The sequence below is a fragment of the Erinaceus europaeus genome, chromosome 1, assembly GCF_950295315.1.
Source record: "Erinaceus europaeus chromosome 1, mEriEur2.1, whole genome shotgun sequence".
Lineage (NCBI taxonomy): Eukaryota > Metazoa > Chordata > Mammalia > Eulipotyphla > Erinaceidae > Erinaceus > Erinaceus europaeus.
Genome location: NC_080162.1, coordinates 155,031,234 through 155,056,931, shown reverse-complemented (window position 1 = coordinate 155,056,931; position 25,698 = coordinate 155,031,234). Strand labels below are relative to the sequence as shown.

The 25,698-nt window shown below is 38.8% G+C and overlaps 1 protein-coding gene across 2 annotated transcripts in view; it reads left to right on the top strand.

Annotated features, from left to right (window-relative positions):
• The window catches only part of SNTG1 (syntrophin gamma 1), a 333,984-nt gene that overhangs the window by 292,123 nt on the left and 16,163 nt on the right, over nt 1-25,698 (top strand). For both annotated transcript variants that reach the window (XM_060198528.1, XM_060198531.1), the window contains 2 exons: nt 1,112-1,264; nt 3,725-3,817. In XM_060198528.1, the coding sequence (XP_060054511.1) occupies nt 1,112-1,264; nt 3,725-3,817 (246 nt within the window). The remainder of the gene's footprint in view (nt 1-1,111; nt 1,265-3,724; nt 3,818-25,698) is intronic.

The following is a 25,698-nucleotide window of genomic DNA, read 5'->3' as shown; positions in this document are numbered from 1 at the left end:
AGAAAAACTTAGACTAATTTTCACCTATCATGTAGGACATTTTCATGATGCTATTTTACAGTTAAAAGAACCAAACACAGTTTTTAGAGTCTCTAGCTTATAAACTCTTTAAAATGTATCCTTATTTGGCTGCGTGATAATAGAAAGCAGCTAAAGTTGGAGTGACTGTGTTTTGTGACACCTGTCATAGGGAAATGAGAAATTGTACCCATGTGCCAACAACAGTACTGAAATCCATTAACACCTGGATTTGGGTGGTGGTGCACCTGGTTGAGCTCACATGTTAGAATGTGCAAGAACCCAGGTTCGAGCCCCCCAGGTAGAAAGCTTTGCGAGTGGTAAAGCAGTGTTGCAGGTGTTACTCTGTCTCTATTCCTCTTTATCATCCCCATTCTTTCTTGATTTCTGACTGTCTCTATTCAATAAATAAAGATAATAAAAAAGAAAAAAGAAATCCATTGACATCCTAATAAAGAATGAGAAAAAAAAACACTCAAATATGCAGACATGTTAACTGACAACTGACTTTCCCAATAAAGTGCACATTACACCATGTGCAAGGACCTGGGTTCTAACACTGGGCCACTACATGGGGGAACCTGTATGTGTGTGGGTGAGGTGGGGGAAGAAGGCTTCATGAGTGGTGCTGCAGTGTTTTCTCTCCTCTTCCTCTTACCCTTTGTCTGAAAAAGAAAAAAGGGGTGGGGGGCTCCTGGAGTAGTTGAGTTCTGCTGGCAATGATCCCTAGTGCTAACCCAAGCAACAAAGAAAAAAATTTGCAAACACAAATCTTATTGAGTCATCTTGACATCTCTGTAAGGAAGGAATTTGTACAATAAGAAATTCCATTTCATAAGTTGAATGTCAGTAAAAATGAAAATCTGAAATCTTAAATTTATTTGATGAATTTGATTTTTGCATTAACTATGGATTATGAGTCTAGGATTTTGGATGCTGTGATTACTTTTAGTGATGACTTATTCATATCACTGACTGCCATCATTGTGACTGTGGCATCTCCACCATGCATTAGTCATCACTGATTCTCGTCTGTCATGCTAGCACTCAGAATTGATGTATGCCAGCCTGTGTAACTCCAGGTTTTCATCAGGACAGTGATCTGCTGGACCGAAGGAAACACTGTTTCACTGTGCAGTCTGAGTCTGGGGAGGACCTCTACTTCTCTGTGGAGTTAGACTGTGACCTTGCTCAGTGGGAGAGAGCCTTCCAAACAGCAACCTTTTTAGAAGTGGAAAGGATACAGGTAAGTTTATGAACTGGGATCTGTGATGCCCAGAAATCCATGCTTACTCCTCTAGAGTTTAATATGAATTCAAATTATCATAGAAATTCAATTCTGGAGACTTGATAGCCTCAATTATATTAGATAAATAGTCATTGTTATCAAAATGAATAACCAGCTCTGAGAATCATTCTAATTTTTTTACAACTCTGTCTTCTGAGGTATCTCCTACTGTTCATCAAAATGTACTTCTAATTAGAATCTGATCTGATTTGATTTAAATTTAAAACATAACATGCTCTGATTTCAGTTACTTGTTTAAAATTATTTTTTTCATTTTATCTTTTTTCATGACAACCTAAGTTCATCCAAATGACTTCATTTACTTATAATAGTATTTCTTGCTATAAAGTATTCCTATGTTCTCTACCACCTTTTAATTTATCTTTTTATATCAACCATTTTTACAAAGTATTTCTTTTTAATGACAGGGAGACACAGAGAGAAATATACACACAGAGAACAACCAAAGCATTGCTCAGCTCTGACTTATGGTGGTGTTGGGTCTTGAATCTGGGACCTCAAAGTCTCAGGCCTGCAATTCTTTCACAGAACTATTATGCTGTCTCCCCAGCCCACATCTTTACCTTTCAAAAAGGTTTGAAACATTTTTCAAAAATAAAATCATCTTTGAGGATTTTCCTGATTTCCTTTCTGCCCTATAAACTAATTACCAATATTCTTCTGGAACAAAGCTACTTAAACTCATGACACTTCAAACCTCTAATATTATTTTTATTTGTCTATATTCTTTGGTCATATGCTGTCTTATATTGGAATAATGTGTGCGTTTGTCATTCCTTATACTAAATTAAAGATTACTTGCAATTATTTTATTTCTCTGAATATAATTCATTTCTCAAGTATTTAACAGTTAGTTGCTTAACTTTATTTCGTAAGTGTGAAATGATATCTATATCAGACTTCGTAGAATTTCCAGCCTCTACAATTTGTAAGACTTAAAAGGTAAATTTAAATGTTTTTACGTGGCATGTTCTTTTTAAGTGATTGTACTTGAAAACAACAAACAATTGTGTATAAATTGGTGCAAATGTAATATCCTGGAACATTCCTTAATGCTACTATGTAAGGAGGGAGTAGGTGGATATCAACATTGGACATGTTAATGTATTAGACAAAATTATGCCTTAAATTCCACTTATGATGTCCACTAAGTACATTTTAATAATATTTTTAAAAAAGCATAACTTGCAAAAGAATAATTTGTCATAGTAGTAACTTTCTTTTTCAACTTGGGCTTAAACACATGCAAGTGACTTTTTCATAGAGGTATCGAGATGCATTATTTCACCATCATTATATTCAGAATGTTACTCAATTTACATTCTTATAATTTCGTGAAAACAAAGGTTATTTCCAAAAGATTGCTGATATATACACCCTTCCTTTTCATTTGTATGATATATACAGGTACTATTCATCATTTAACTTTCAATACAATGTTGAATGTAAATTAAACTGCCCTATTGATATAAAATACAACACATTTTATTTCATATATATAATTTATATTGCACATCAATGTTATTGTTATTATATTATTGATATTTTATAGCTTTTTACTTCTTAAACTAAGTACATATAAGTAACATTTTAATATGATCTGATATTACATTGAAGAGTAATTCATTGCTAATTTCTGAGGAATTGGTAGGCTTCCACAGTTATAGAAAAGCGATAAACATTTAACATTTTTTGGGAGCAGGTTGCACCACATAGACACAATTTATATGCTTTCCAGGGAGCAGGTCAGAGAGGCAATGAGAGGAAAAGTAACCACAGTACCAAAGGTTCCTTCAGTGTTTTCAGGACCAACCTTGAACCTTGCAAAGCACTACACTATTCAAGTGAACATCTCCAAGAAATACTTTATATATTTTTTGTTTCGTTACAGAATCTATATTTGTGTATCTGAGAGTTATCTTTTAATAATTTGAATTAAACTGGCATGCCAAAAGTTTATAAAATATTTAAACTTTATAATTAAATTTTGATTTGTAAAAACATCATATACTTGGCCAGTGGATATAACACTATTATGTGATTTTTTTTCTTTTCCTAATGTTTTTAATTACTGCTATGTCCACGATATAAGAAGGGAAACAGTATAACCAAAGTCAAGACAATGTTAAACATGACAGAATTGGAGTCTTGGCTCTGCACAAGACTTTTGAACCCTTCACAATTCAAAACTCACTTGGTTTTTATTTTATTAACCATAGGATATTAATAGATGACACTTTCTTCTACAGTTATTGCTTATGCTAGCTATTGTATATGTATTATAAAAAAAAACCTTATTATAACAACTGTCACAGTGTTTTTTGATCAATGTTGGCTACTGATACTGATTTTGGGACAATTACATGAAATATAGCATTGTTTTTTTGTTCTGTCCAGTGCAAGACGTATGCCTGTGTGCTAGAAAGTCATCTAATGGGACTCACAATTGACTTCAGCACAGGATTTATCTGCTTTGATGCTGCAACCAAGGTAATGTGTCAGTCAACTCTGAGAAAGTGCTATGAACATTCTAATTTATGAACAATTGATATGTCTTTTAATACCTGCAAGCATGTGAATTGCCCATTATGTATCAAATCCAAGATCCTTGTGTTTCATTTTGAACCTGTGTTTTGTCTATAGAAAAATGTAAGTTTGAAATTTTAATCAAATAAGTATATGGCCACCATTTTTCCATATCAACAAGGTAGAAATATAACTTTCAGTTTATTGCTAATGTGATAGAATTATAAAATGGAGGGTTGGAATTTGGAGATTCTCTCAGGGAGTGGAAGGCTTGTAAAAATATGATGTGATACCTCACCTGCAGGGGGGGTCGCTTCAGAGGCGGTGAAGCAGGTCCGCAGGTGTCTTTCTCTCCCCCTCTGTCTTCCCCTCCTCTCTCCATTGTTCTCTGTCCTATCCAGTAATGATAGCAACAACAACAATAACTACCAACAATAAAACAATGAGAGCAACAAAAAGAATAAATAAATAAATATTAAAGGTATATATATGATGTGATAAAATCTTATACTACCTAGGTGGGTGCCCTTTCCATATAGAACTTATCTCTGGAAGTACTATACATTGAGTGATGACATATCTCTGTTTTTATGAAATTAAATAGCACATATTGTGAAACTGGAAGACCCACATAAACTAGCCAGAATGGACTGTTCAGTACACTCATTAACTTTGGATAACAACAGAATTCCTCAGTCAGTTTCAGAGACTAGTTGCTCTTTTGAACACTTTCAAATGGGATTGTTTAAGATTAAAGTTGTTCTTACATGATGTCTTCCAGTTTCATCCAAGATGATGAGAAAGAGACAACTTCATCATTTTTAATAGCTGGCTAGTATAAGGTCCTATGTAAGGACCCAGGTCAATCCCCTGGTGAAACAGTAACAGGTTTCTCTCTGTTTCTCTTCCTCTATATCTCTCCCTCTCCTCTCAATTTCTCTGTCTCTATTCATTAATAAATAAATAAAAGTATTAAAAGTAAACTTAAAAGAAATCAAACAAATAAACCCCTACACTATCTTCCATAAAGATTGGGCCTGTTTATACTCCCACCAACAGTGCAAGAGTGTCCCTTTTCCTCCACATCTTCTTCAACATTTGTTGTTACTGTCACAGGAATAAAGTGGTATCTTATTGTTGTCTTTATTCACATTTCTCTGATAATCAATAATTCTGAGCACTTTCTCATTTGATCCTCGTATCTCTTCTGTAAGGTTTCTGTTTATGTCCTCACCCTATTTTATTATGGGATTGTCTGTTTTCTTGGTATTAAGTGTACTGAGCTTTTTATAAATTTTGTTTGTAAGTGATACAAGCCAGAAAGAAAAGGAAGAATGCCAATGATCTCACTTATAAGTGAGGTCTAATAGTTAGGAACAGGGAGATAGAAAACAGTGAAACATGAACTGGGCATGATGTATTGCAGCAAAGCAAGGAACTCTGGGAGAAAGGCAGGTGGGGCTAGGGAAAGGTGGAAAAGAACTGTGGGGGCCAGATGCATAATAAAAATGTATGCATTGAACAGTGACTACACAGTAATGTGTTAACCCCCTCCATAAAAAGTAAAAAAGAAAAAAAATGTTCTTTGGAGTACTCACTCAAGTCGGGATTGACTCATAAGCATTGGATTAGTAAAATTAAGTATTACTCATTTACATAAATATTAAATTAATGTAATAGACCATTTTTTGTCATCACTGGGACTTCACTGGTCTGGGCCAACTTTTTTTTCAGATGGAGAGAGAGAGACAGAGACAGAAGAAGAAAACGAAGTCTACTATAGTGCTAAAGTTTCCTCCAGGGGCCTGAAGTCCAACTTAAGTCATGTTATGATAAAGTAGTTGCTCTATTTTGGTGAGCTATCTTTCTAGGTCATTGTTTATTGTTATTATTATTATTATATTTCTTTATTGGTGATTAATGGTTTATAGTTAACAGTAAAATACAGTAGTTTGTACCTGTGTAACATTTCCACATAACAATACAACCCTCACTAGGTCCTCTGCCATCATGTTCCAGGAACCCTCCCTGCAACCCACCCCAGAGTCTTTTACTTTAGTGCAATACACCAACACCAGTCCAAGTTCAGCTTAGTGTTTTCTCTTCTGATCTTGCTTTTCAGCTTCTGTCTATGAGTGAGATCATCCCATATTCATCCTTTTGTTTCTGGCTTATCTCACTTAACATGATATCTGCAAGCTCCATCCAAGATGGGGTCAAAATATCATTATTATTGGTTTATCATTATTTTTATTAAGCACCAATTAGGAGAAAAGTTAAAATTTAATTTTAAAAGGGGAATTGTATGGGCAAAGTTGTCACTAACTCTTAAGACACTGTAATGTAATCAGAGAGCAATTATTTGTGAGTAGGACTTGATTCAGGTCCATAACCAAGTGGTAGCTCCAAGTGATACTCTTCCAAGATCAGGGCAGAGGGTAGTTTTAAAGGACCAAGCATGGATCTTTAAAGTAATTTTAGATCATTTGTTTGGGAACACTTGTATTTGGTTGACATTGTGGAGTTAGTAGATGACCTTCCTGTTTCTCAGGCATTACTAAGGACAGAATCGATATTGTTATTAGTTTACAGCCCACAACAAGAAGAAACCACTGAGTAGGTGTTTTACAGTCACAGGTAGGGAATTGAGTCAGGGTGCATAATATTCATCTGGAAGTCCCAACTTAGCTTTTAAAAAAATTATTTATTCCCTTTTGTTGTTTTATTGTTGTAGTTATTATTATTGTTATTGATGTCGTTGTTGGATAGGACAAAGAGAAATGGAAAGAGGAGGGGAAGACAGAGAGGGGGAGAGAAGGATAGATACCTGCAGAACTGCTTGTGAAGTGACTGTCCTGCAGGTGGGGAGTCGGGGGCCAACTTAGCTTTTTATAGACAAAATAGGAACTATTTGACTACAAATAGATCCCATATGGTGAAGGAATCTCACACAAGTGGATGAGAAGAAAACAAAAATGTATCTGGGCCCATTTTTGAATGCCTGATTCTGTTTTGAGTTTCTTTTTAAGACTGTCATATTCAAAATCCCCATCAGTCCTGTTTGAGCTCTTTGTATGGTACAGGAGAAAATCATATTGTGAATATCCTACACAACAAACCAACTTCCTCCTCCTTGAACAAGAATAGGTGAGAAGCAATTAGTAGAATCTAAGTAAATGTTATGGCACCGTGTTGGACAGGACATTTAATTGGGAATGTGATTTTAATCAGTACAAGCTTGGCATGCAGAAAAAGCCAAAAGCTGGGCGGGGGTGGGGGGGAGGCTAGATAGTATAATGGTAAATGCAAACAAACTGCCATGCCTGAGGCTCTGAAGTCCCATGTTCAATCCCCTACACCACCATAAGCCAGAGCTGATCAGTGGTCTGGTAAAAAAAAAAAAAAAAGCCAAAATCTTTCAGGTGTAGTAGTGGTGGTGGTAGTGGTAGTGGTAGTAGTAGTAGCGTAGTTTTCAGTAGTACCCACAATTCTTCCATTTCATGACTCTATTTTTAAAAGTCTAACTTCAAGGAGACCTACAAATTGGGAAGAATAGAAAATAGAAAAGTAATTCTACATATTGTAGAGAATGTAGCATTCATCCCCACACTTTTGTCCTATGGAGAGCCAAAAGGAAAGCTATTAATTATATAAGACAACAAGCATACATAGTGAGAAATCTGGGCAAACCAGTGAGCTGTCTTTACTGCAAGAAGGTTGTCTCACTTTATCAAATGAGTGCAGAAAAGAATGTAATTTTAGATAAAAATACCTACCTTTTAGGAGGGATGTTTCACAAGTGGTAAAGCGGTATTGTAGGTGTCTTTCATACTGTCTTCCTATATCCTTCTCCCCTCTTAATTTTTCTCTGTCTTATTAAATAAAACAAAAAAACAAACAAAAAATAAGTTGTTAATATTAACTAAAATACTTTACTCCAATATTTTATTAACATAATCATATTCAGTGATTTCCTAGACTGAATACATATATGTATTTTTACTACTATATGCCAGGCAGGTTTTTATATGTTTGAATTCAGAAGGTCCAACACCAATATTCATCAGACCCTTACTGCCTACATGGCCTCTTGTGACCTCTTGATCTGACCTCCCAGCCTAAAAAACTGAAGCCAGACCTTCTACCTTCTGCAACCCTCAATGACCCTGGGTCCATGCTCCCAGAGGGATAGAGAATGGGAAAGCTATCAGGGGAGGGGGTGGGTTATGGAGATTGGGTGGTGGGAATTGTGTGGAGTTGTACCCCTCCTACCTTATGGTTTTGTTAATTAATCCTTTCTTAAAAAAAAAAAAAGATGTTCTCACAGCTCAAAAAAAAAGAAAAAAAAACTGTGGAAACAAACCAAAGGTATTGTAATCAACTACAGAATACTTGAAAAGGGGATGAAGGTTTTCTGGGTGCTTAACTGAGTTCCATGTAAAGCAGACATGTACTGTTAATACAGTTAGAGGAGAGAATTGCTGAACCATATATTAAAATAGCAGACAACTTTTTTTTTTTTTGCTTTTATAAGACATGTTCTCATTTTTTTCCAGCAAGTACAAGATACATTAAAGAACAGCCTATCCCATATTATTCAGTTTACATTAGGACGTAGCAGGAAGCTAGATTTTTCTCTCCCTCTCTGTGTTGCAGGTTGGAATCCCTCACAGCAATTTAATATCATAGACAGCTCAGCTTATTCTTTATAATTCTTATCCTTATTCAAATGTAGTCTTATCACTGTTAGCAGAAGGTTTTCTCACTAATATGCTAAAGTATAGTGCTGCTGTACTGGTAAAATTTGTACAACTAAAAGTAAAGACTTGTTACACTTACAGTGTTTTAAGCATGCATAAGAATATCATTTAATAATATCGATTAATAAATTATCCTTTTAAACAGATACTCCAGCAGTACATCTGTAAATAGATATTTACTGAATAGTTACAATGTGATGAGCACTGTATAGATTGATTTTAAAGCTATGTAATAGTAAAACATTTAATCACTCTTTTATTACTACCCTCTGGTAGAGCCTTTACAATCATTTATTCTTCCAAATTGTTATTGTTCAATACTTTACAAGAGCTTCCAATAACTGAGTCCAAGAAATATGTAGAGTGCTTCAAAGGCTTTTTAATTTCAGGATATATAAGAACCAGTCTATCATAAGACCATATGAAAATTATTTTGGGGAACATAGAGCATCTTGGAACATCTTTCCTACATAATAGAAATCCCCAATGTTCATAGAATGTGATGCAATTATGAAAATATTTATGTAAACCTTAGCATTTTTCCCCAGAGTATCACTTAATTATTTTTCTCCTTTGAGTAACGTACAGTACACAAACATGGACAGATTCCACTTGGAGGAACTTTATGTTCTTCTTCAGATAAGTCATTTCTCCTTTACTTTTAGGAAAATGAAGAATATTGCATTTGTTGCATATAAACAGGCACTTAGGGAAATAATCCATCAAATCATTTTTCTTAAGGACTTCAAGCTTTTCAAAGATAGCCTTAAATTAAATATTTTAAATAAAAAAGTAGTATTAATCTAGTCTTTAGTGTCAGTGTATATTTTTTCTTTTAATTGGGGAATTTATGTTTTACAGTGGACAGTAAATACAATAGCTTGTCCATGCATAATATTTCCCAGTTCTCCACATAAGAGTATAACCCCCACTGGGTCCTCTGCCATCATGTTCCAGGACCTGAACCCTTCCCCCCCACTTACCCCAGTCTTTTACTTTAGTGCAATACACCAACTCCAGTCCAAGTTCTGCTTAGTGTTTTCTCTTCTGATCTTGTTTTTCAAAGTGTGATTATATATTAACTGGACATAGTAAAATCATAAAATTTCTCTGATGCTTATACATTGTAAAACAATATAGAAATGAAGGTGTATTTTACTACCTAAACTTATAAACAAAAATATAAAGAACAAAATTGCCGGGATAGCCTGAGGGTACTTCTTCCCGAGCCGGTGCTCTCTAGGTTGGAGAGAACTCAACTGGAGCTGATCTAGGCTGCTGTGTGGGAGAGGGATCAGGAACGCGTGCTGCACCAACTTCCGCAGGAGATACACTCTGGAACTCTCGGAGCCGGAAAGCAATTTCCAAGTGTCTTTAATCAGAAGAGCAGCTGTTTTTATACTCTCCAAGTAGGGTGGAAACAGGATGTGATATAGAGAGGGTGGAGAGAAAAGTGACTGGTGAAAATCAGAGTGTGACAAGGAGGGGGCGGAACAGGCGAGAATCCTATAACTGAACCACCAATGCCCTGGAGTGCTTTATGTAAAAGTGATTTATGTAAATAGACCAAACCTTTGGATCAGTAAATCCCTATATAGGCATATGAATAAGAAGAAGCCAGGGGGAGATGGCAACTACCCAACATCTCCCCCTTTCTTTTTAATTTTTTGCCATAGTATCAGGAGTGTGGGGCACTTTGTGAGGCAGGGAGACTGATAAGAGGCACACCTTTTTTGGGGTTCTACTGTCCCTCCTTGCTCAACCTCTCCGTGGAGAGAGAGACTAACAGGATTGACACACCCCTCAGGCTCAAGCCCTTCCAAGCTCAACCATATCCTCACAATTCCCCAACATCTTCCTCTTACTTAATGGCCATATATAACTGGGTCAATGTCTGTAAAAGGCTTCATCTCTGTCAGGGGAATAGCAGTGTAGGGGTGAACGGAAACCTGTTGGGAAGAAAGCAGAATGATAGTGTGTAAGTGTCTTCAAAAATAACTAGCACAAGACAGGGAGGGATAAGTAAGAGTAGCAAGAGACAGAGTGAGCCTGATGGGTGGAGGAGTGGGGGCCTGATAAGCCGAGGGGCTAGAGGGGTGATCTGGCATTGCAAAATCCCGAGTCAGCTGGCGGTAAGTTCTATGAACTGCTACAGTCATTCTTCAAGAAGTCCAGCAGTATAAAAGGAGTGTCCAGCAAGTTCTATAGAAGCATCAGTCCAATGTCAACGGCCAGGAAATAAATGCCACACGTCTATCTTGATGGAGGAGGACGGCCACCGGAACTTTTCTTCTCTGTAGAGAGTGACCTGGAACCGCCAAAACATGATGGGCGAAACAGAAGCAGGAAGAGCAGACACCGATGGTGGAGAGAAAGGCAGTAGGAAAGTCTTGTCCTTCGGAGTCTGTGAATCAGGTTCTCCAGATCGTGTCAGGTCACATCATGGGTTTCTGGGGATGGCTGTAATTGTGGGTGATGTCAGAGGTCAGGGGTCCAAGATGGATTTCTGGGGATTCTATATGAGCAGATGCTTCTTTATGCGAAGGCTTGTCATAGCTGTAGTCAATTACTTATGAAAAAACTTTGTAACAAATTAGAAGTTTACTACAATTGATAACTCAATGATTATAACTGGTTTAGGTATCTTTATAATTTTGTGTAAAGGTCATCTTACGTGACCTCATGTAGCAGTCTTTATATAGCAAAGTTTTCATACCGAGTTTAAGTTACATATATTGATTCTTGACTATTTTTACATTGGGTTTTTAAGCAAACTCAGGTTACTAGAGTTAACACATTTTAGTGACATTTTTTTTTTTTTGGTACATTTACAATATCAGATTGATGCCAAATTTGTTGTGGATTAATTTCCACAAGATAGCTTACAGTACATTTTTGGGGGCCCTCCAAAAATGTCCTGTATAGAGAATCTGTATTTTAACTTAGGAGATGAAGAATTGTCACATTGAATATTTAGAGTTTTACCTTAAACACTCAGTTACTTAAATGAATTGATTTTACCTCTTCTCGTAAAAATGTAACTTCGAAGTTACAATTTAACTGTTAAGTTAATGTTTACCAAACTTGAAACACGCATATTAAACATATAGTTTATAACACACTGGAGGAGAAAAACTTGTAAATAAGATATATCATTTCAAATGTGAATTTAGAACTACTGTCATAGTTGAACCATCTTTACTCACACAGTTTAAGACTAAACATTTCATATTGGTATCAAGACTTAAAAAAGAAATCAAAAGGGGGAATGAATAATTTATGGACTGTTTCTGGACGTCTCCAGAAACCATGGCTGCGTCCAGCCGTTTGATATAAAGTCAGTTAACTTTCAGAGTACTCTGAGCACAATGGGTCATACAAAAATTTTGGTCACTCAACTCACTCAATTTTTTTTTTTTTTCACTCACTCACTCACAAAACACAACTGGCCAGTCATAGCATAAGACATTCATTCGGGGGGGGGGGGGGAGAGTTCTGTGAATCAGATTTTTTTTTTTTTGATTCTGCCATGCTGTATTATGGATCCTGGGGTGCATCCTGTAGCCAGTCCTCTTGCAGCCAGTCTTCTTGCAGTGTTTCTTGTTCTTCAGGGATATCAGCACCATCATGTGGGTATTGCCGGACATGGCGGGCAGGAACCCAAACAGGCTTGGAGTAATTTTGTGGAAAAATACATGCGAAACCCCTCCCCATAGTCAACAGGGGGCCAGGTCCTTTCCAAATTTTATCAAGTGGGTCTTTCCATTTGACATTAATAGCTGGGAGGGTGGGTGGTGTTTGCCAATGAAGAATTATAGGAGGTTGGTCGGAGTTTTTGTAAATATTAAAGAGATTTAATGTAGTTAAGGCTTTTGCCAGCTGGATATTAGGGGGGTACATTTCCCCTTTTTCTTTATTTAATTGAGCCTTAAGAGTTTGATGGGCCCTCTCAACAATGCCTTGTCCCTGTGGATTATACGGAATGCCTGTAGTATGAGTAATGTTCCAGAGGGAACAAAAATCTTTAAATTGTTTGCTGGTAAAAGCAGGTCCATTATCCGTTTTAAGTTGAAGATGTAAGCCCATTACAGCAAAACAGGAGAGCATATGGCTTATAAGCTTTTTTGAGTTTTCTCCAGTCTGAGCTGTAGCCCACATAAACTTAGAGAAGGTATCAATTGAGACGAACACATATTTTTGTTTGCCAAAGTTAGGTATGTGGGTAACATCAATTTGCCAAAGAGCGTTGGCTTTTAAACCTCGAGGATTAACCCCCAGAGTCTGAATAGCAGGTGTTTTGATTAGACCTGCACAGGAGGAACATGTAGCAAGAATACGTTTTAACTGTGGCAGAGGAATATCAGGAAATCGAGCTCGAAGACCTTTAAGATTAACATGGGTTAGGGAATGAAAGTCAGCAGGATTAGAGACAGAGGCTAGGAGAATTCCTGTGGAGGCAAGGCGGTCAGCTGCAGCATTCCCTTCGGACAGGGGACCAGGAAGAGGGCTGTGGGAACGTAGGTGCTGAACATACAGTGGATGGGTTCGAGAACAGAGCATAGAGGCAATTTGAATTAAAAGAGGAGAAAGTGGGTTGTCATCAATTCTTACATAAGATCGAGCAAGCCATGGAAGTAAGTTAACAGTATACACACTGTCAGAAAAAAGGTTGAAGGATTCTGGTACAGCTTTTAATGCAAGGAAAACAGCATAAAGTTCTTTGTACTGAGGGGAATTATCAGGAAGTTCAGTAAAGAGAGGTTTGGGGTATTTCTGGTCTGGATAATATATAAGGGCAGCAGCTCCCTTTTTTCCACCATCAGTGAACACTGTAGGAGCAGAGGGGATGGGATCTCGAGAGAAAAGTTTAGGTACTAGTAGAGGCAACAGAGGTAAAGAAGCTATCAAATTATTAGAGGGAAAATGATTATCTAATTGTCCTGGAAAACCCATTAAACTTATGGCAAAACGAGAATGGTGGCGTATGAGCCATTCTGTATCAGTGAGAGAAAAGGGAAGAATGATTGAATCTGGTTCCCTTCCTAAGACCTGGACCGATCTGTTTCTTCCTTGGCGAACCATAAATGCTAAGGCATCAATCTCGGTAAGGAGTCTTGGAGCTCCGCCTACTGGCGTATGAAGCCATTCGAGAACGCCATGTTTCTGCCACAATGCCCCCACTACTGTGGGGGTGGAGTTAAAGATTAGAAGATTTACTGGAGAGGAGGGGGAGAATCGAACGAGGTGCATGTCCTGGAGAGCCTGGTTAACTTTTTCCAGAGCCAAGGATGCTTCGGGGGTTAACATACGCTTTGAGGAGGGCTGTTTGTTTCCTTTTAACAGATCGAACAGTGGTTGCAGGCAGCTCGTAGGCAGATAAAGATACTGCCTAAGCCAATTCAAATTTCCAAGAAAACTTTGTAAAGAAGCAAGAGTGAGATTAGAAGGAAAAGTAACACAAGGTTTTAAAGGACGAATCTGCGTTAGGGAAATCTCTGAGCCTAAGAAAGATATTGGAGGGATTAGCTGTATCTTCTCAGGAGCTACATTAAGTCCACTTCTCTTTTAAGGCAGGGATTAGAAAATCACGTAGGGCGGAGAGATCTGTATCTAATTCTCCCCATATTAACACGTCATCCATATAATGAAAAACCTTAAGGCCCTTATGAATATATGGAAAAAGGGCAGATTTAACAACCTCTTGACAAATAGTAGGACTATTAGCCATGCCCTGGGGCAGTACCACCCATTCAAATCTATCAGCAGGGCTGGCATTATTAATAGAAGGAACAGAGAAAGCAAAACGTTTACAATCTTGTGGGTGTAAGGGAATAGAGAAAAAACCATCCTGTATATCAATAGCTATGATTGGAATTCCTGTGGGAATTGCGGAAGCAACAGGCAAACCCCTTTGGGGGGAGCCCCAAACCTGCATGGTTTTATTAACTGCACGAAGATCTTGGAGGAGGCGCCATTTTCCTGAGCGCTTTTTAATTACAAAGACTGGAGTATTCCATGGGCTCCGAGAATGACGAATGTGTCCCAACGATAACTGCTCTTGGACGAGTTTTTTTTTAAATTTCTAGCTTCTCCCTAGGCAAAGGCCACTGTTCCACCCAGACAGGCTCATTAGAAAGCCAATCTAAGCGGGGAGTTCTGTTACGAACAGTGGCAGTTAGTATTGGGGGTGCTGGTTGGGTCTAGCAGTCTCACAGGAGTGAGTGTGGTGTCCTGCAGAGGTGTCTGAGGATATCACTACATCTAAAGATTCCAGCAAGTCTCTTCCCAATAAATTGGTGCTTATATCAGCTATTAAAGGCTGAAAGCGTCCGGTAGTCCCTTCTGGATCTTCCCACACAAGGGAATCTCGTGTGCGGAATGCCTGAGTCAATCCTCCAACACCATGTAAGCGTGGTCCTGGGAGGAGTTCCCAACTCTGGGGAACCTCTGCTTTTCTTAATATTGTCTTATCTGCTCCCGTGTCAATCAAACATTTAAAAGGAATATTACCAATCTTTACTGTCATAGTTGGGTGACCCCTTTCTAAAACAGGGGTGGTCCATAAAATCTCAGGCTCTGAATTCGAGCTGTTCTCTTGCTCCAGCCGGTTATTTCTATGCTGGAAGTTCCCACATACCGCGGGTTCCTCCTTCTGCTCACCCTCTGTTATTGTTACTTGGCGTGGTGGGTGTAGCGATGGATTGGGTCCCAAGCTGGGCTTCTGTTTGTGGAAGAAGGGCACAGCACCAAGCGGGCGACCTGCTTCCTTCCCTCTTGGGGGCGGGGCTAAGGGAAGCCCCATACCTAGTTTAAATCCCTGTTTACATTTGGCAGAGACATGCCATTCCTATGGAACCTTGACCAACAATCTCTCCTCCAGTGAAATCCTTTCTGGCATCTGGGACAAGGCATTCGTGGTCTCTGATTCCCTGTCTGGAGGCGGGGTTGCCCTGATTGGAGGTGGGGTCGCCCTGACTGGAGGTGGGGTCGCCCTGACTGGAGGCGGGGTCGCGGTCTATTTTCTGGACATTGGCTACGCCAATGCCCTTGGCGACCGCACTGAAAGCAAACTCCTTTTTGCTTATGTAAGGTAGCTGCATAGGCCTGTAACATAGGTCCTTGAAAAGAGCTTGATCTGAGATCCTGTGTAGCTAGAATCCAAGTATCTGGGTGTTCGTTTTTAAGAGTGATACAGGCCTGTCGAAAATGCGGAAGCATTCCATCCCAGACTATGGATCGCAGAAGGAGAAAACGAGCGTCAGGATTATAAATCTTCCTTTCCAAACTCGACTGGACCCTGGCAATGAATTTAGCGAGGGATTCATCAGGTTCTTGTTGCAGGGAGAGAATGGGGGCTGAGGCTGCTCCCATGGGTGGTGTTAATCGCTCCCATGCTTTTAGTGCACACAGGCGTACTTGATCAAAATACCCCGCTGGAAACTTGGCTTCCGCCTGTTGAATCCCTGTTTCTAATTGGCCTGTTCCAAACAATGCATCAAAATTACCCTCTGGCTGATTTTGAATATTTTTCCGCGATTGTTGTAAACATTCATCGCAAAAGAATGCCTCCAATTGCAGGAAGAGGGGGCCTGGGAGCGTAGCACGAGTCACATCTCTCCAATCTTGAGGGGTATTAAGGTTCTGAAGCAGGCCTTGTAAAATGGACCTGGTCCATGGGGCATGAACACCGTCATCTTTGATAGCCTGGCGTAGTTCCTTCAGGTCTGTGGCGGAATATGGATACCAGGCCTGAGGTTTTTGTCTATTGGGGGCAACATTGACCGGAAATGTGTGGACTTCCTCTGATAAGTGTGTAGCGGTAGGAGGAGTCATCGAAGTGGAAGCTTCTGGACAAGTGGCCGAAGAAGTGGTTTTGGAGGCTACAGGAGAATTCGGACATGTGTCTATCAAAACAGGGTGGGGTGAAGAAGCAGCCGTGGAGGCAGCAGGAGGTTCCGGACACGTTTCTGCCAAAATGGGGGTGGCCGAAGAAGTGGCTGTGGAGTCCAAAGGAGAATTCGGACACGTGTCTGCCAAAATAGGGGCCTCAGGGCAAGATGCCAAAATAGGGGCCTCAGGGCAAGATGCAGAGGAATTAGGGTGGGTCAAGATCACAACAGGCCTTTGCTTCTTCTTGTTTTTAAGGTGCTGGTTAAGTTCTATGATTACTTCCTTTATCTCTTGGACCTCAGCCTCTAGTTTCTTAAGCCTTTTGAGAGGTTGCCCTATATATCCCTTAAAAGCTGCTATGATGATCAACAGGATATAAGGTGAAGCCCCGAGAAAAATGTCCCAGATATATAAAAATTGTATACTGGAAAAAGAATGCAGGATTTGGAAAAGATTTTCCATGGTGGAAAGATCTCCGGAAAACAATAAAAAAGAAAAAAAAAAATCACAGTGCCTTAACACAATATTGCAGATACCCAAAAGGTGTGTACTTATCTAAGATGTCTTCTTGTAAATCTGCTGCTTACGGGTCCCTGTTCCGGGCGCCAGATGCCGGGATAGCCTGAGGGTACTTCTTCCCGAGCCGGTGCTCTCTGGGTTGGAGAGAACTCAACTGGAGCTGATCTAGGCTGCTGTGTGGGAGAGGGATCAGGAACGCGTGCTGCACCAACTTCCGCAGGAGATACACTCTGGAACTCTCGGAGCCGGAAAGCAATTTCCAAGTGTCTTTAATCAGAAGAGCAGCTGTTTTTATACTCTCCAAGTAGGGTGGAAACAGGATGTGATATAGAGAGGGTGGAGAGAAAAGTGACTGGTGAAAATCAGAGTGTGACAAGGAGGGGGCGGAACAGGCGAGAATCCTATAACTGAACCACCAATGCCCTGGAGTGCTTTATGTAAAAGTGATTTATGTAAATAGACCAAACCTTTGGATCAGTAAATCCCTATATAGGCATATGGATAAGAAGAAGCCAGGGGGAGATGGCAACTACCCAACACAAAATCAGATAATAGTAAAAAAAAATCTTAATATATACTCTGCATATGACATCTATTTATTAGCATTTTTCTTCCTCCACCTTTCAAATTTTTCAAAACTATTCCATTTCTACTTTGTAACTTGTTATTTTTATTTTGTAAAATACTTATTTATTTACTTACCAATGGATAGAAACAGAGAGAAATTCAAAAGAGAGGGGGCTGTAGAGAGGGAATGAGACAGAGAGACACCTGTAGCCCTATTTTACCACGTGTTGCCCTACTTTACCACTTGTGAAGCTTTCCCTCCGTGGGTAGGGACCAGGGTTTGAACCCAGGTCCTTGCACATGATTATGTGTATGCCTAACCAGGTGCATCACAGCCTGGCCTCTAACCTGTTATTTTTCTAGATTAGTTTATTATTAGTAATGTTGCTTTATAACGTTTCTCATTGCATTTTAGATGGCCTTTCCTTCAATCACTGGTTTTAATTTCCTTGTAAGTAATATTTATTTACCGCTAAAATTTTCACATAATATATTGAATTGTAAAAAGCTATATGAACAAACAACAAGGGCAACAAAAGGGAATAAATAAATCTAAAAAAAGCTATATGATATTTTTGCAACATTATTTAAAAAGCTGTATAGCTCATTATAAAAAAAAAATCAAATGTAATTATAAGATGCAGATACCAAAGTATTTAAGCATTATTTCCAGTGAGTCCATCTTCTTTTTAAAGATTTTTTTTAATATTTATTTATTCTCTTTTGTTGTTCTTGTTGTTTTATTGTTGTAGCTACTGAAGTCATTGTTGTTAGATAGAACAGAGAGAAATGGAGAGAGGAGGGGAAGACAGAGAGGGGGAGAGAAAGATAGACACCTGCAGACCTGATTCACTGCTTGAGAAGCTACTTCCCTGCAGATGGGGAGCCGGGGTCTTGAACTGAGATCCTTGAGCCACTTCCTACACTTTGAAGCATGTGCGCTTAACCCACTGCACTACCGCCTGACTCCTGAGGCCATCTTTCAATGAGTCTAGTCCCAGTCCCAAATCATATTCTTCTATCTGATTTAGGATTTCTTCTGTTTTATTCTGTGAAAATTCCTGAGAATTGGGCAGATAAGATAGTGTGCCTGGATAATGTGCCTGCTTTGTCCTGTACAGCACCAGATTTTAACTCTGACCCCTAACTGAAGCAAACTTTGCTGCTTCACACATTTGTCTCCTTTCTAGAATCTACATTTCTCTGTTTTGCAACAGTTTTTTCTTGTGTTTCCTAATGGGGAAGACTGCAATTAGTTTAACAGTTCATAACAAAGAAAGCTCAAGATAGCATAGAAGTGTATAAGCTAAATTAGGGGATCATTGGTGCTTGGTCCATGGAGAAAATTACAATTATAGAGAATGAGGAAGGTTCCTTGCTTTCTTAGGTTTAAGAAAGCAATAGATAATTATTATAGCCAAGTTATTTGGGAACTTGATTTACTTTGAAAATTCTGTGGTTAAGATTTACAGTACTATACAAGACCTTACCATGATTTGTGTCATATAATGCTGTTTACAAATAACTGTAATTTGTATACAGACAAGACTGATTACTTCTGGTCTCCTTGGTCTAAAATTATAGGTTATTTAATATTTCAAAAAATTATTATTAGAAAGGCATTGTATATTTAAGCCCAATGTTAAAATTCAGTTTACTCATTTGAAGCCTTAAGTGTATAGATTGAAGGAATATATACTCAGAACTGAAGTTTATGCATTTAAAAGCTGGAAACATTAAGTCTGTTTTCTCCTCTCTAGCTGATTAAATGGTGATTTATAAGGATAGGTTAACAGGAGACTATATTAACAACTTTCCTGCCACCAAAGGTTTGTGTCCCTACTTCTACCCCCCTATAGTTGAACTGAAAATCTACCTTTTCCCACCCTAACCCCCTAGAGGTTAGAATCAAGGAAGCATCTGCAATTTGGTGTCTGGAAGGTGTCAGGACATAAAGTGATACAAAATGCTTAACGAAGACTACTGAGTGCTATTACTTTGAATTATTTAATTGTCCCTTGCTTATGTACATGTACTGGATTCAGGTGTACATGTACATAAGAAAGGGAAAACTATATAATTCAAAGTAACAGCACTCAGTAGTCTTCAATGATTAGTGTTATATCTAATAAATCTGGAATCCTAGGTGAAGTGCCTAAGTAAGGCATCATCATAAATTCTCTAATCGATTAGATTTAGACCAAATTAGCTTAGCAGTCTAGCAGTAAGTCCCAAAGAAGACAGATCCCAAAAAACTAATTCTGGTAGGGTTCAACAAATAACATGAAATGCATAAACAACAGGGAGAAAGTTTAAGGCCATCAGATAAAGAGAAGACTACAAAAGTTGTATAAGGGGAAGAGACTGATTCACTTTATAATTGGTCTTTTGGTGAATATCACACTGCTTCATCACCTGGGGCCCTGGTCAAGGAATCCTTGGATTCCCACACAAATCTGAAGGCCTAGACCTTTAATGGGTCCCTCTCTGCATTACCGCTGGACACTGCCATCAAGAACATCATCATCATAAGTTCTCTTGTGAGCTTCCCACAGCCTGACCCTCACCATTAAGCAGTGACAGGGACAACCCCAGTCTCCAAAGGGAGGCTGGGGTATCCTGCCTTGCCACTTAAGGAAGACCAGTCCTGAAATGAATGATCCTACAGTGTTCCCAACCATGGCCATGAGCTGCAAGCCTAGACCAATAGGGACTTAGAGGTTACACAGGCTCTAATGCCACACACACACACACACACACACACACACACACACAGACACACAGACACACACACACACACACACACACCCTGAGTTGGGATACAGGAAATTAATTAATATTATTTTTATTTTTATTTATTTATTATTGGATAGAGACAGAGAGAAATTGAGAAGGAAGGGGGAGATAGGGAGATGCCTGCAGCCCTGCTTCACCACTTATGAAGCTGTCTCCCTGCAGATGGGGACCAGAGGTTTGAACCTGGGTCCTTGTGCACTGTAATGTGAGTGCTTAACCAGGTGTGCCACCTCCTGGCCCCAAAGTTAATTAATTTTAACCACAGAGTTTTTTTTTTTTTTCCAATAATGGGAGCTACTCACTGCCCTAATACAACTTTCTAGCCCTTTTCTCTACTCTGACATCATTTTCTTAGAAAATGTTTCTGTCCAACTTTGCTCTAGCTTTCAAACTCAGCAACACTACTATAGTCGTGGGCCCCCTAAACATCCCTAAAATGGACTTCCTAGTATTCTTCCACCATAAAATAACTAATCTCATCTACTTTTTGGTTCCTGTTCATTAAGCATTTTGTATCGCTTTATGTCCTTTCACCTTCCAGATACCACATTGCAGATGCTTCCTTGATTCTAACCTGACTTCTCTAGGCAGAGGACCAGCATGTCTTGTAACCTTGCCTCTCCAGAGGTAAAGGCCACTTAGGACACATAGAAGTAGGCTGGGGGTGTGGATGAATCTGTCAATGCCCGTGACCAGTGAAGAAGCAATTACAGAAGCCAGAATTTCTACCTTATGCAGAATTTCTATCCCAAAACCAATTTTGACCCATACCCCAATTGGGGTAGAAGTGATAGAAGTCAGTGGATAAGAAATCTCTGAATTCCAGCTCCATCAGCTCCCAGAAAGAGAGGAAAAGGAGAGGGACATTTGGATATAGTAATGGTGTCATGAGTGGCTTGAAGGGGAAAAGAGGACTGGGCTTGGAAGAAAAAGGGGCAATTATGTACAAATGTGGACAGAGAGCTATACTTGTACAGATGATGGTTGGCCCAGGTCAGTAATGTTAGGAGAACTGCAGTGGCTTCCAGGGGAGAGACTGGGGGTTCAGAAAACTGGTGGTGTGGAATTATACTCCTGTTATGTAATTTTGTAAATAAATGTGTAAATCAAAGAATAAAATTTTTTTAAAAAGAAAATAGAGAAACTTCATCAGAAGACATTTTCTGAAGTACATGGTCAGTATACCTCATATTACTGAGGAAAGTCTGCCAAACATCTGAGAAATTGTTACAGTTAAGCCCAAGAATAATTGACCTAAACTTCAGGAGGCGGGGCTACAGAGCAGCACCAGCTGTTTTTCTCTCCTCTCTTCTCCTCTCCTGGGTCAACTAGGAATTCCAAAGGAGACCAAAAGGGACCACAACAAGACAGGACTTGAACAACTTCTGGAACCCATGGAATCACTGGTGAGTGCAAAACGTGTGGCTCATGGACAGGGAGGAGCCTAGGGAGAGATTAAGTGGCTGGTAACAGTCCAGCAGTTTACCAGTTGAGACACCACCTCCAGTCTGTTTCACCAAGAAAAAGACTGCTGAAGGAGGAGAGGGCACCCCTAAGACTCACCAAATGCAACTGTGAGTCTCCATTGCTACTGCACTCAGAATCAAGAGACCCTGTGCTGACACCAGGGGACAGAGAACTAACCAGGAAACTCAGAAGATCTATACCTCTGTGTCCTGTTGTGGAGCTGTGAGAGTCTCTTTACATAACCACTGGATTATCTCTGTCCCACCCTGCTTTATCTCTTGGTCAGGAGTCAGTGATTGGGCTAAAAAGCCTACTTATAGTACAAAAGCCCTCTGGCTCCCATAGCCTACATGGAAGAAAAAAAAAAAGAGGCTTTTAAGCCACTGATCTCCAACTCAGGGATTAAAATAATATTGAAACAACTATCAATTTCCACAACTGTGAACCCTTTAAGTGCCTTAATTAGACAAAAATCAATCCAGACAAGCGTGATCAGTAATTTGAAAAGTACTGAAAGAGGAACCTCATAACATACTATATAAAATGGTTAAACCAACAAGAAGAAATATTGGAGAAATTAACCAGGACAAGAGTCCAGTTAAAAGACCCCCAAAGGTTGAAGCACAAAATAATGAGGTCAACATCCAAATACTAGTTAAGTAAATAATCACAGGAGTGAGTAAAGAGTTTGAAAGAATTGTCATCAGAGAAGCAGAAACAACCAATGAGACTCTGGAAGAAAACACTAATTATCTCAAGGTTATCAGAGAGCTGAAAGCTGAAATAGCTGAGCTAAGAACACAACTAGTTGAACAAACTAAAATAGTATCAGAACAGGGTAACTAAATAGATGAACTCCAGAAAACGGCAGAGGGGAGAGAGAATAGAAAAAATGAGGCTGAAGACAGAATTAGAAGGATCAAACACAAATTAGAGATAACTAAAAAGGAAATATGAGATCTCAAAAAGAGATTAATAGATACTGAAAACAACAACAGAGACCTATGCGATGACTTCAAAAAATAATATACACATTATTGGCTTACCAGAGGAAGAAAGAGAGGGAGAGGAAGAAAGCATTCTTCAGGACATAATAGCTGAAAACTTCTCTACTCTAGACAGCATAAAAGACATAAAGGTTTAAGAAGCCCAGAGGGTCCCAAACAGAATTAACCCAGACTTAAAAACACCAAGACATGTGATATTTAAAATGGATGGGAATAAGGATAAAGAAAGGATCCTGAAGGCTGCAAGAGAAAAACAGTCACCTACAGAGGAAAACCCATAAGATTAGCAGCAGACTTCTCCACACAAACATTACAGGCCAGAAGAGAATTGCAAGATATCTATTGATTGCTCAATGATAAAGGCTTTAAACCAAGACTACTGTATCCTGCTACACTGTCATTCAGACTAGATGGAGGCATAGAAACCTTCTCGACAAGCAAAAGTTGAAAGAATCAACTGTCACCAAGCCTGCCCTGAAAGAAGTTCTGAAAGGTATCATATAAACAGGCCATATGTTAGACCACAAAGACAGCATCAGCAAATTCAAGAGCATTGAAATCATCCCAAGCATCATATCAGACCACAGTGGAATTAAACTAACACTCAACAATCAAAAAAAAAAAAAAAAAAGATTAGTAATAGTCCCAAAATGTGGAAGCTCAGTAGTACACAACTTAACAACTACTGGGTCAAAGAGGAAATAAAGGAAGAAATCAAAATGTTTTGAAAGTTCAATGAAAATGAAGAAACAAGCTATCAAAAAATTCGGGACACAGCTAAGGCAATACTGAGAGGGAAGTTCATAGCCATTCAGGCACATTTTAGGAAACAAGAAAAAGCACAAAGAAACAGCCTGATTGCACATCTTAAAGACCTAGAAGAAGAACAAAGGAACCCTAAAGCAGCGAGAAGGACAGAAATCACTAAAATTAGGGCAGAAATAACGTTGAAAATAAGAAAAACATACAGAACATCAAAGGGATTAAATGTTGGTTCTTCAAAAGAGTGAACAAAATTGACAAACATTTAGCCAGACTCACAAAACAAAAAAGGGAAAAGACCCAAATAAATCGGATCATAAATGAAAGAGGAGATATCACAACAGAAATGGCAGAAATTCAGCATATCTTGTGAGACTTCTCTGAACAACTCTATGCCACCAAGCTAGAGAACCTGGAAGAAATGGGCAATTTCCTCGATACCTACAAACAATCAAAAACTAAGTATAGAGGAACTAGATAACATGAATAGGTCCATCACAGCTAATGAAAATGAAACCGTTATCAAAAACATTCCCAAGAATAAAAGTCCTGGACTAGATGGTTTTATAAATGAATTATACAAAACCTTCAAAGAAGAACTAATACCTCTACTTTTAAAAGTCTTTCAGAAGATTGAAAACACTGGAATACTCCCTTTCAGCTTCTATGAAGCCAACATTACTTTGATATCAAAAGCAGACAGGGACACAACCAAAAAAGAAAACTACAGACCAATATCTCTTATGAACATAGATGCTAAAATATTGAACAAAATTCAGATTCTTCTTCTTCTAGCATTTGGCCTTCTTCCATAGCCAGTCAACAGCGTCAGGTTGAAAGCTGTCAGAAGCTGCTTGTTGCTGGCTTTGAAAGTGACTGGGATCCATATGGATTCAGTCGGCTAGGAAGGACCGTCAGTTTCCCCAATGAATGGGTACTCACGGGATGCACCACGAGAAGGTCGATCCAATGCCAACCAGATACAGCAGCATATTAAAAAGATTATTCATCATGACCAAGTGGGGTTTATCCCAGGCATGCAAGTTTGGTGTAATACACGTAAATCATTGTGATCCACCACATCAACAAAAAAGCAAGACAAAAAACCTCTTGGTCATATCAATAGATACAGAGAAAGTCTTTGACAAAATACAACATGTCTTTATGATCAAAATACTATAAAAATGGGAATAGATTGAAAATTCCTCAAGGTAATAGCATCTATTTATAGCAAACCTACATCCATCATCATACTCAATGGTAGAAAAGTGGAAGCATTTCCCCTTAGATCAGGTACTAGACAGGGCTGCCCACTATCATTATTACTATATAATATAGTGTTGAATGTTCTTGCCATAACAATTAGGCAGGAGCAAGAAATTAAAGGGATATAGATTGGAAGAGAAGAAGTCAAATTCTCCCTATTTGTAGGTGACATGAGAGTATACATAGAAAACCTAAGGAACTCAGCAAGAAGCTTTTGGAAATCATCAGGCAATACAGTAAGGTGTCAGGCTACAAAATTAACATTCAATAGACAGTGGCATTCCTCTATGCAAACACTAAGTTAGAAGAAATTGAAATCCAGAAATCAATTCCTTTTACTATAGCAAAAAAAATAATAAAATATCTAGGAATAAACCTAACCAAAGAAGTGAAAGACTTGTATACTGAAAATTATGAGTCACTACTCAAGGAAATTGAGAAAGACAAAGAAGTGGATTCATGTTCATGGGGTGGAAGAACTAACCTCATCAAAATGAATATACTATCCAGAGCCATATACAAATTTAATGTTATCCCCATCAAGATCCCAACCACATTTTTTAGGAGAAGAGAACAAATGCTACAAATGTTTCTCTGGAACCAGAAAAGACCTAGAATTGCCAAAACAATTGAGAAGAAAGAATAGAACTGGAGGCATCACACTCCCAGATTTCAAATTGTATTATAGGGCCATTTTCATCAAAACTGCTAGTCACTGGAATATGAATAGATACGGTGACCTGTGGAATAGAATTGAGAGCCCAGAAGTGAGCCCCCACAGCTATGGACATCTACTCTTTGACAAACGTAC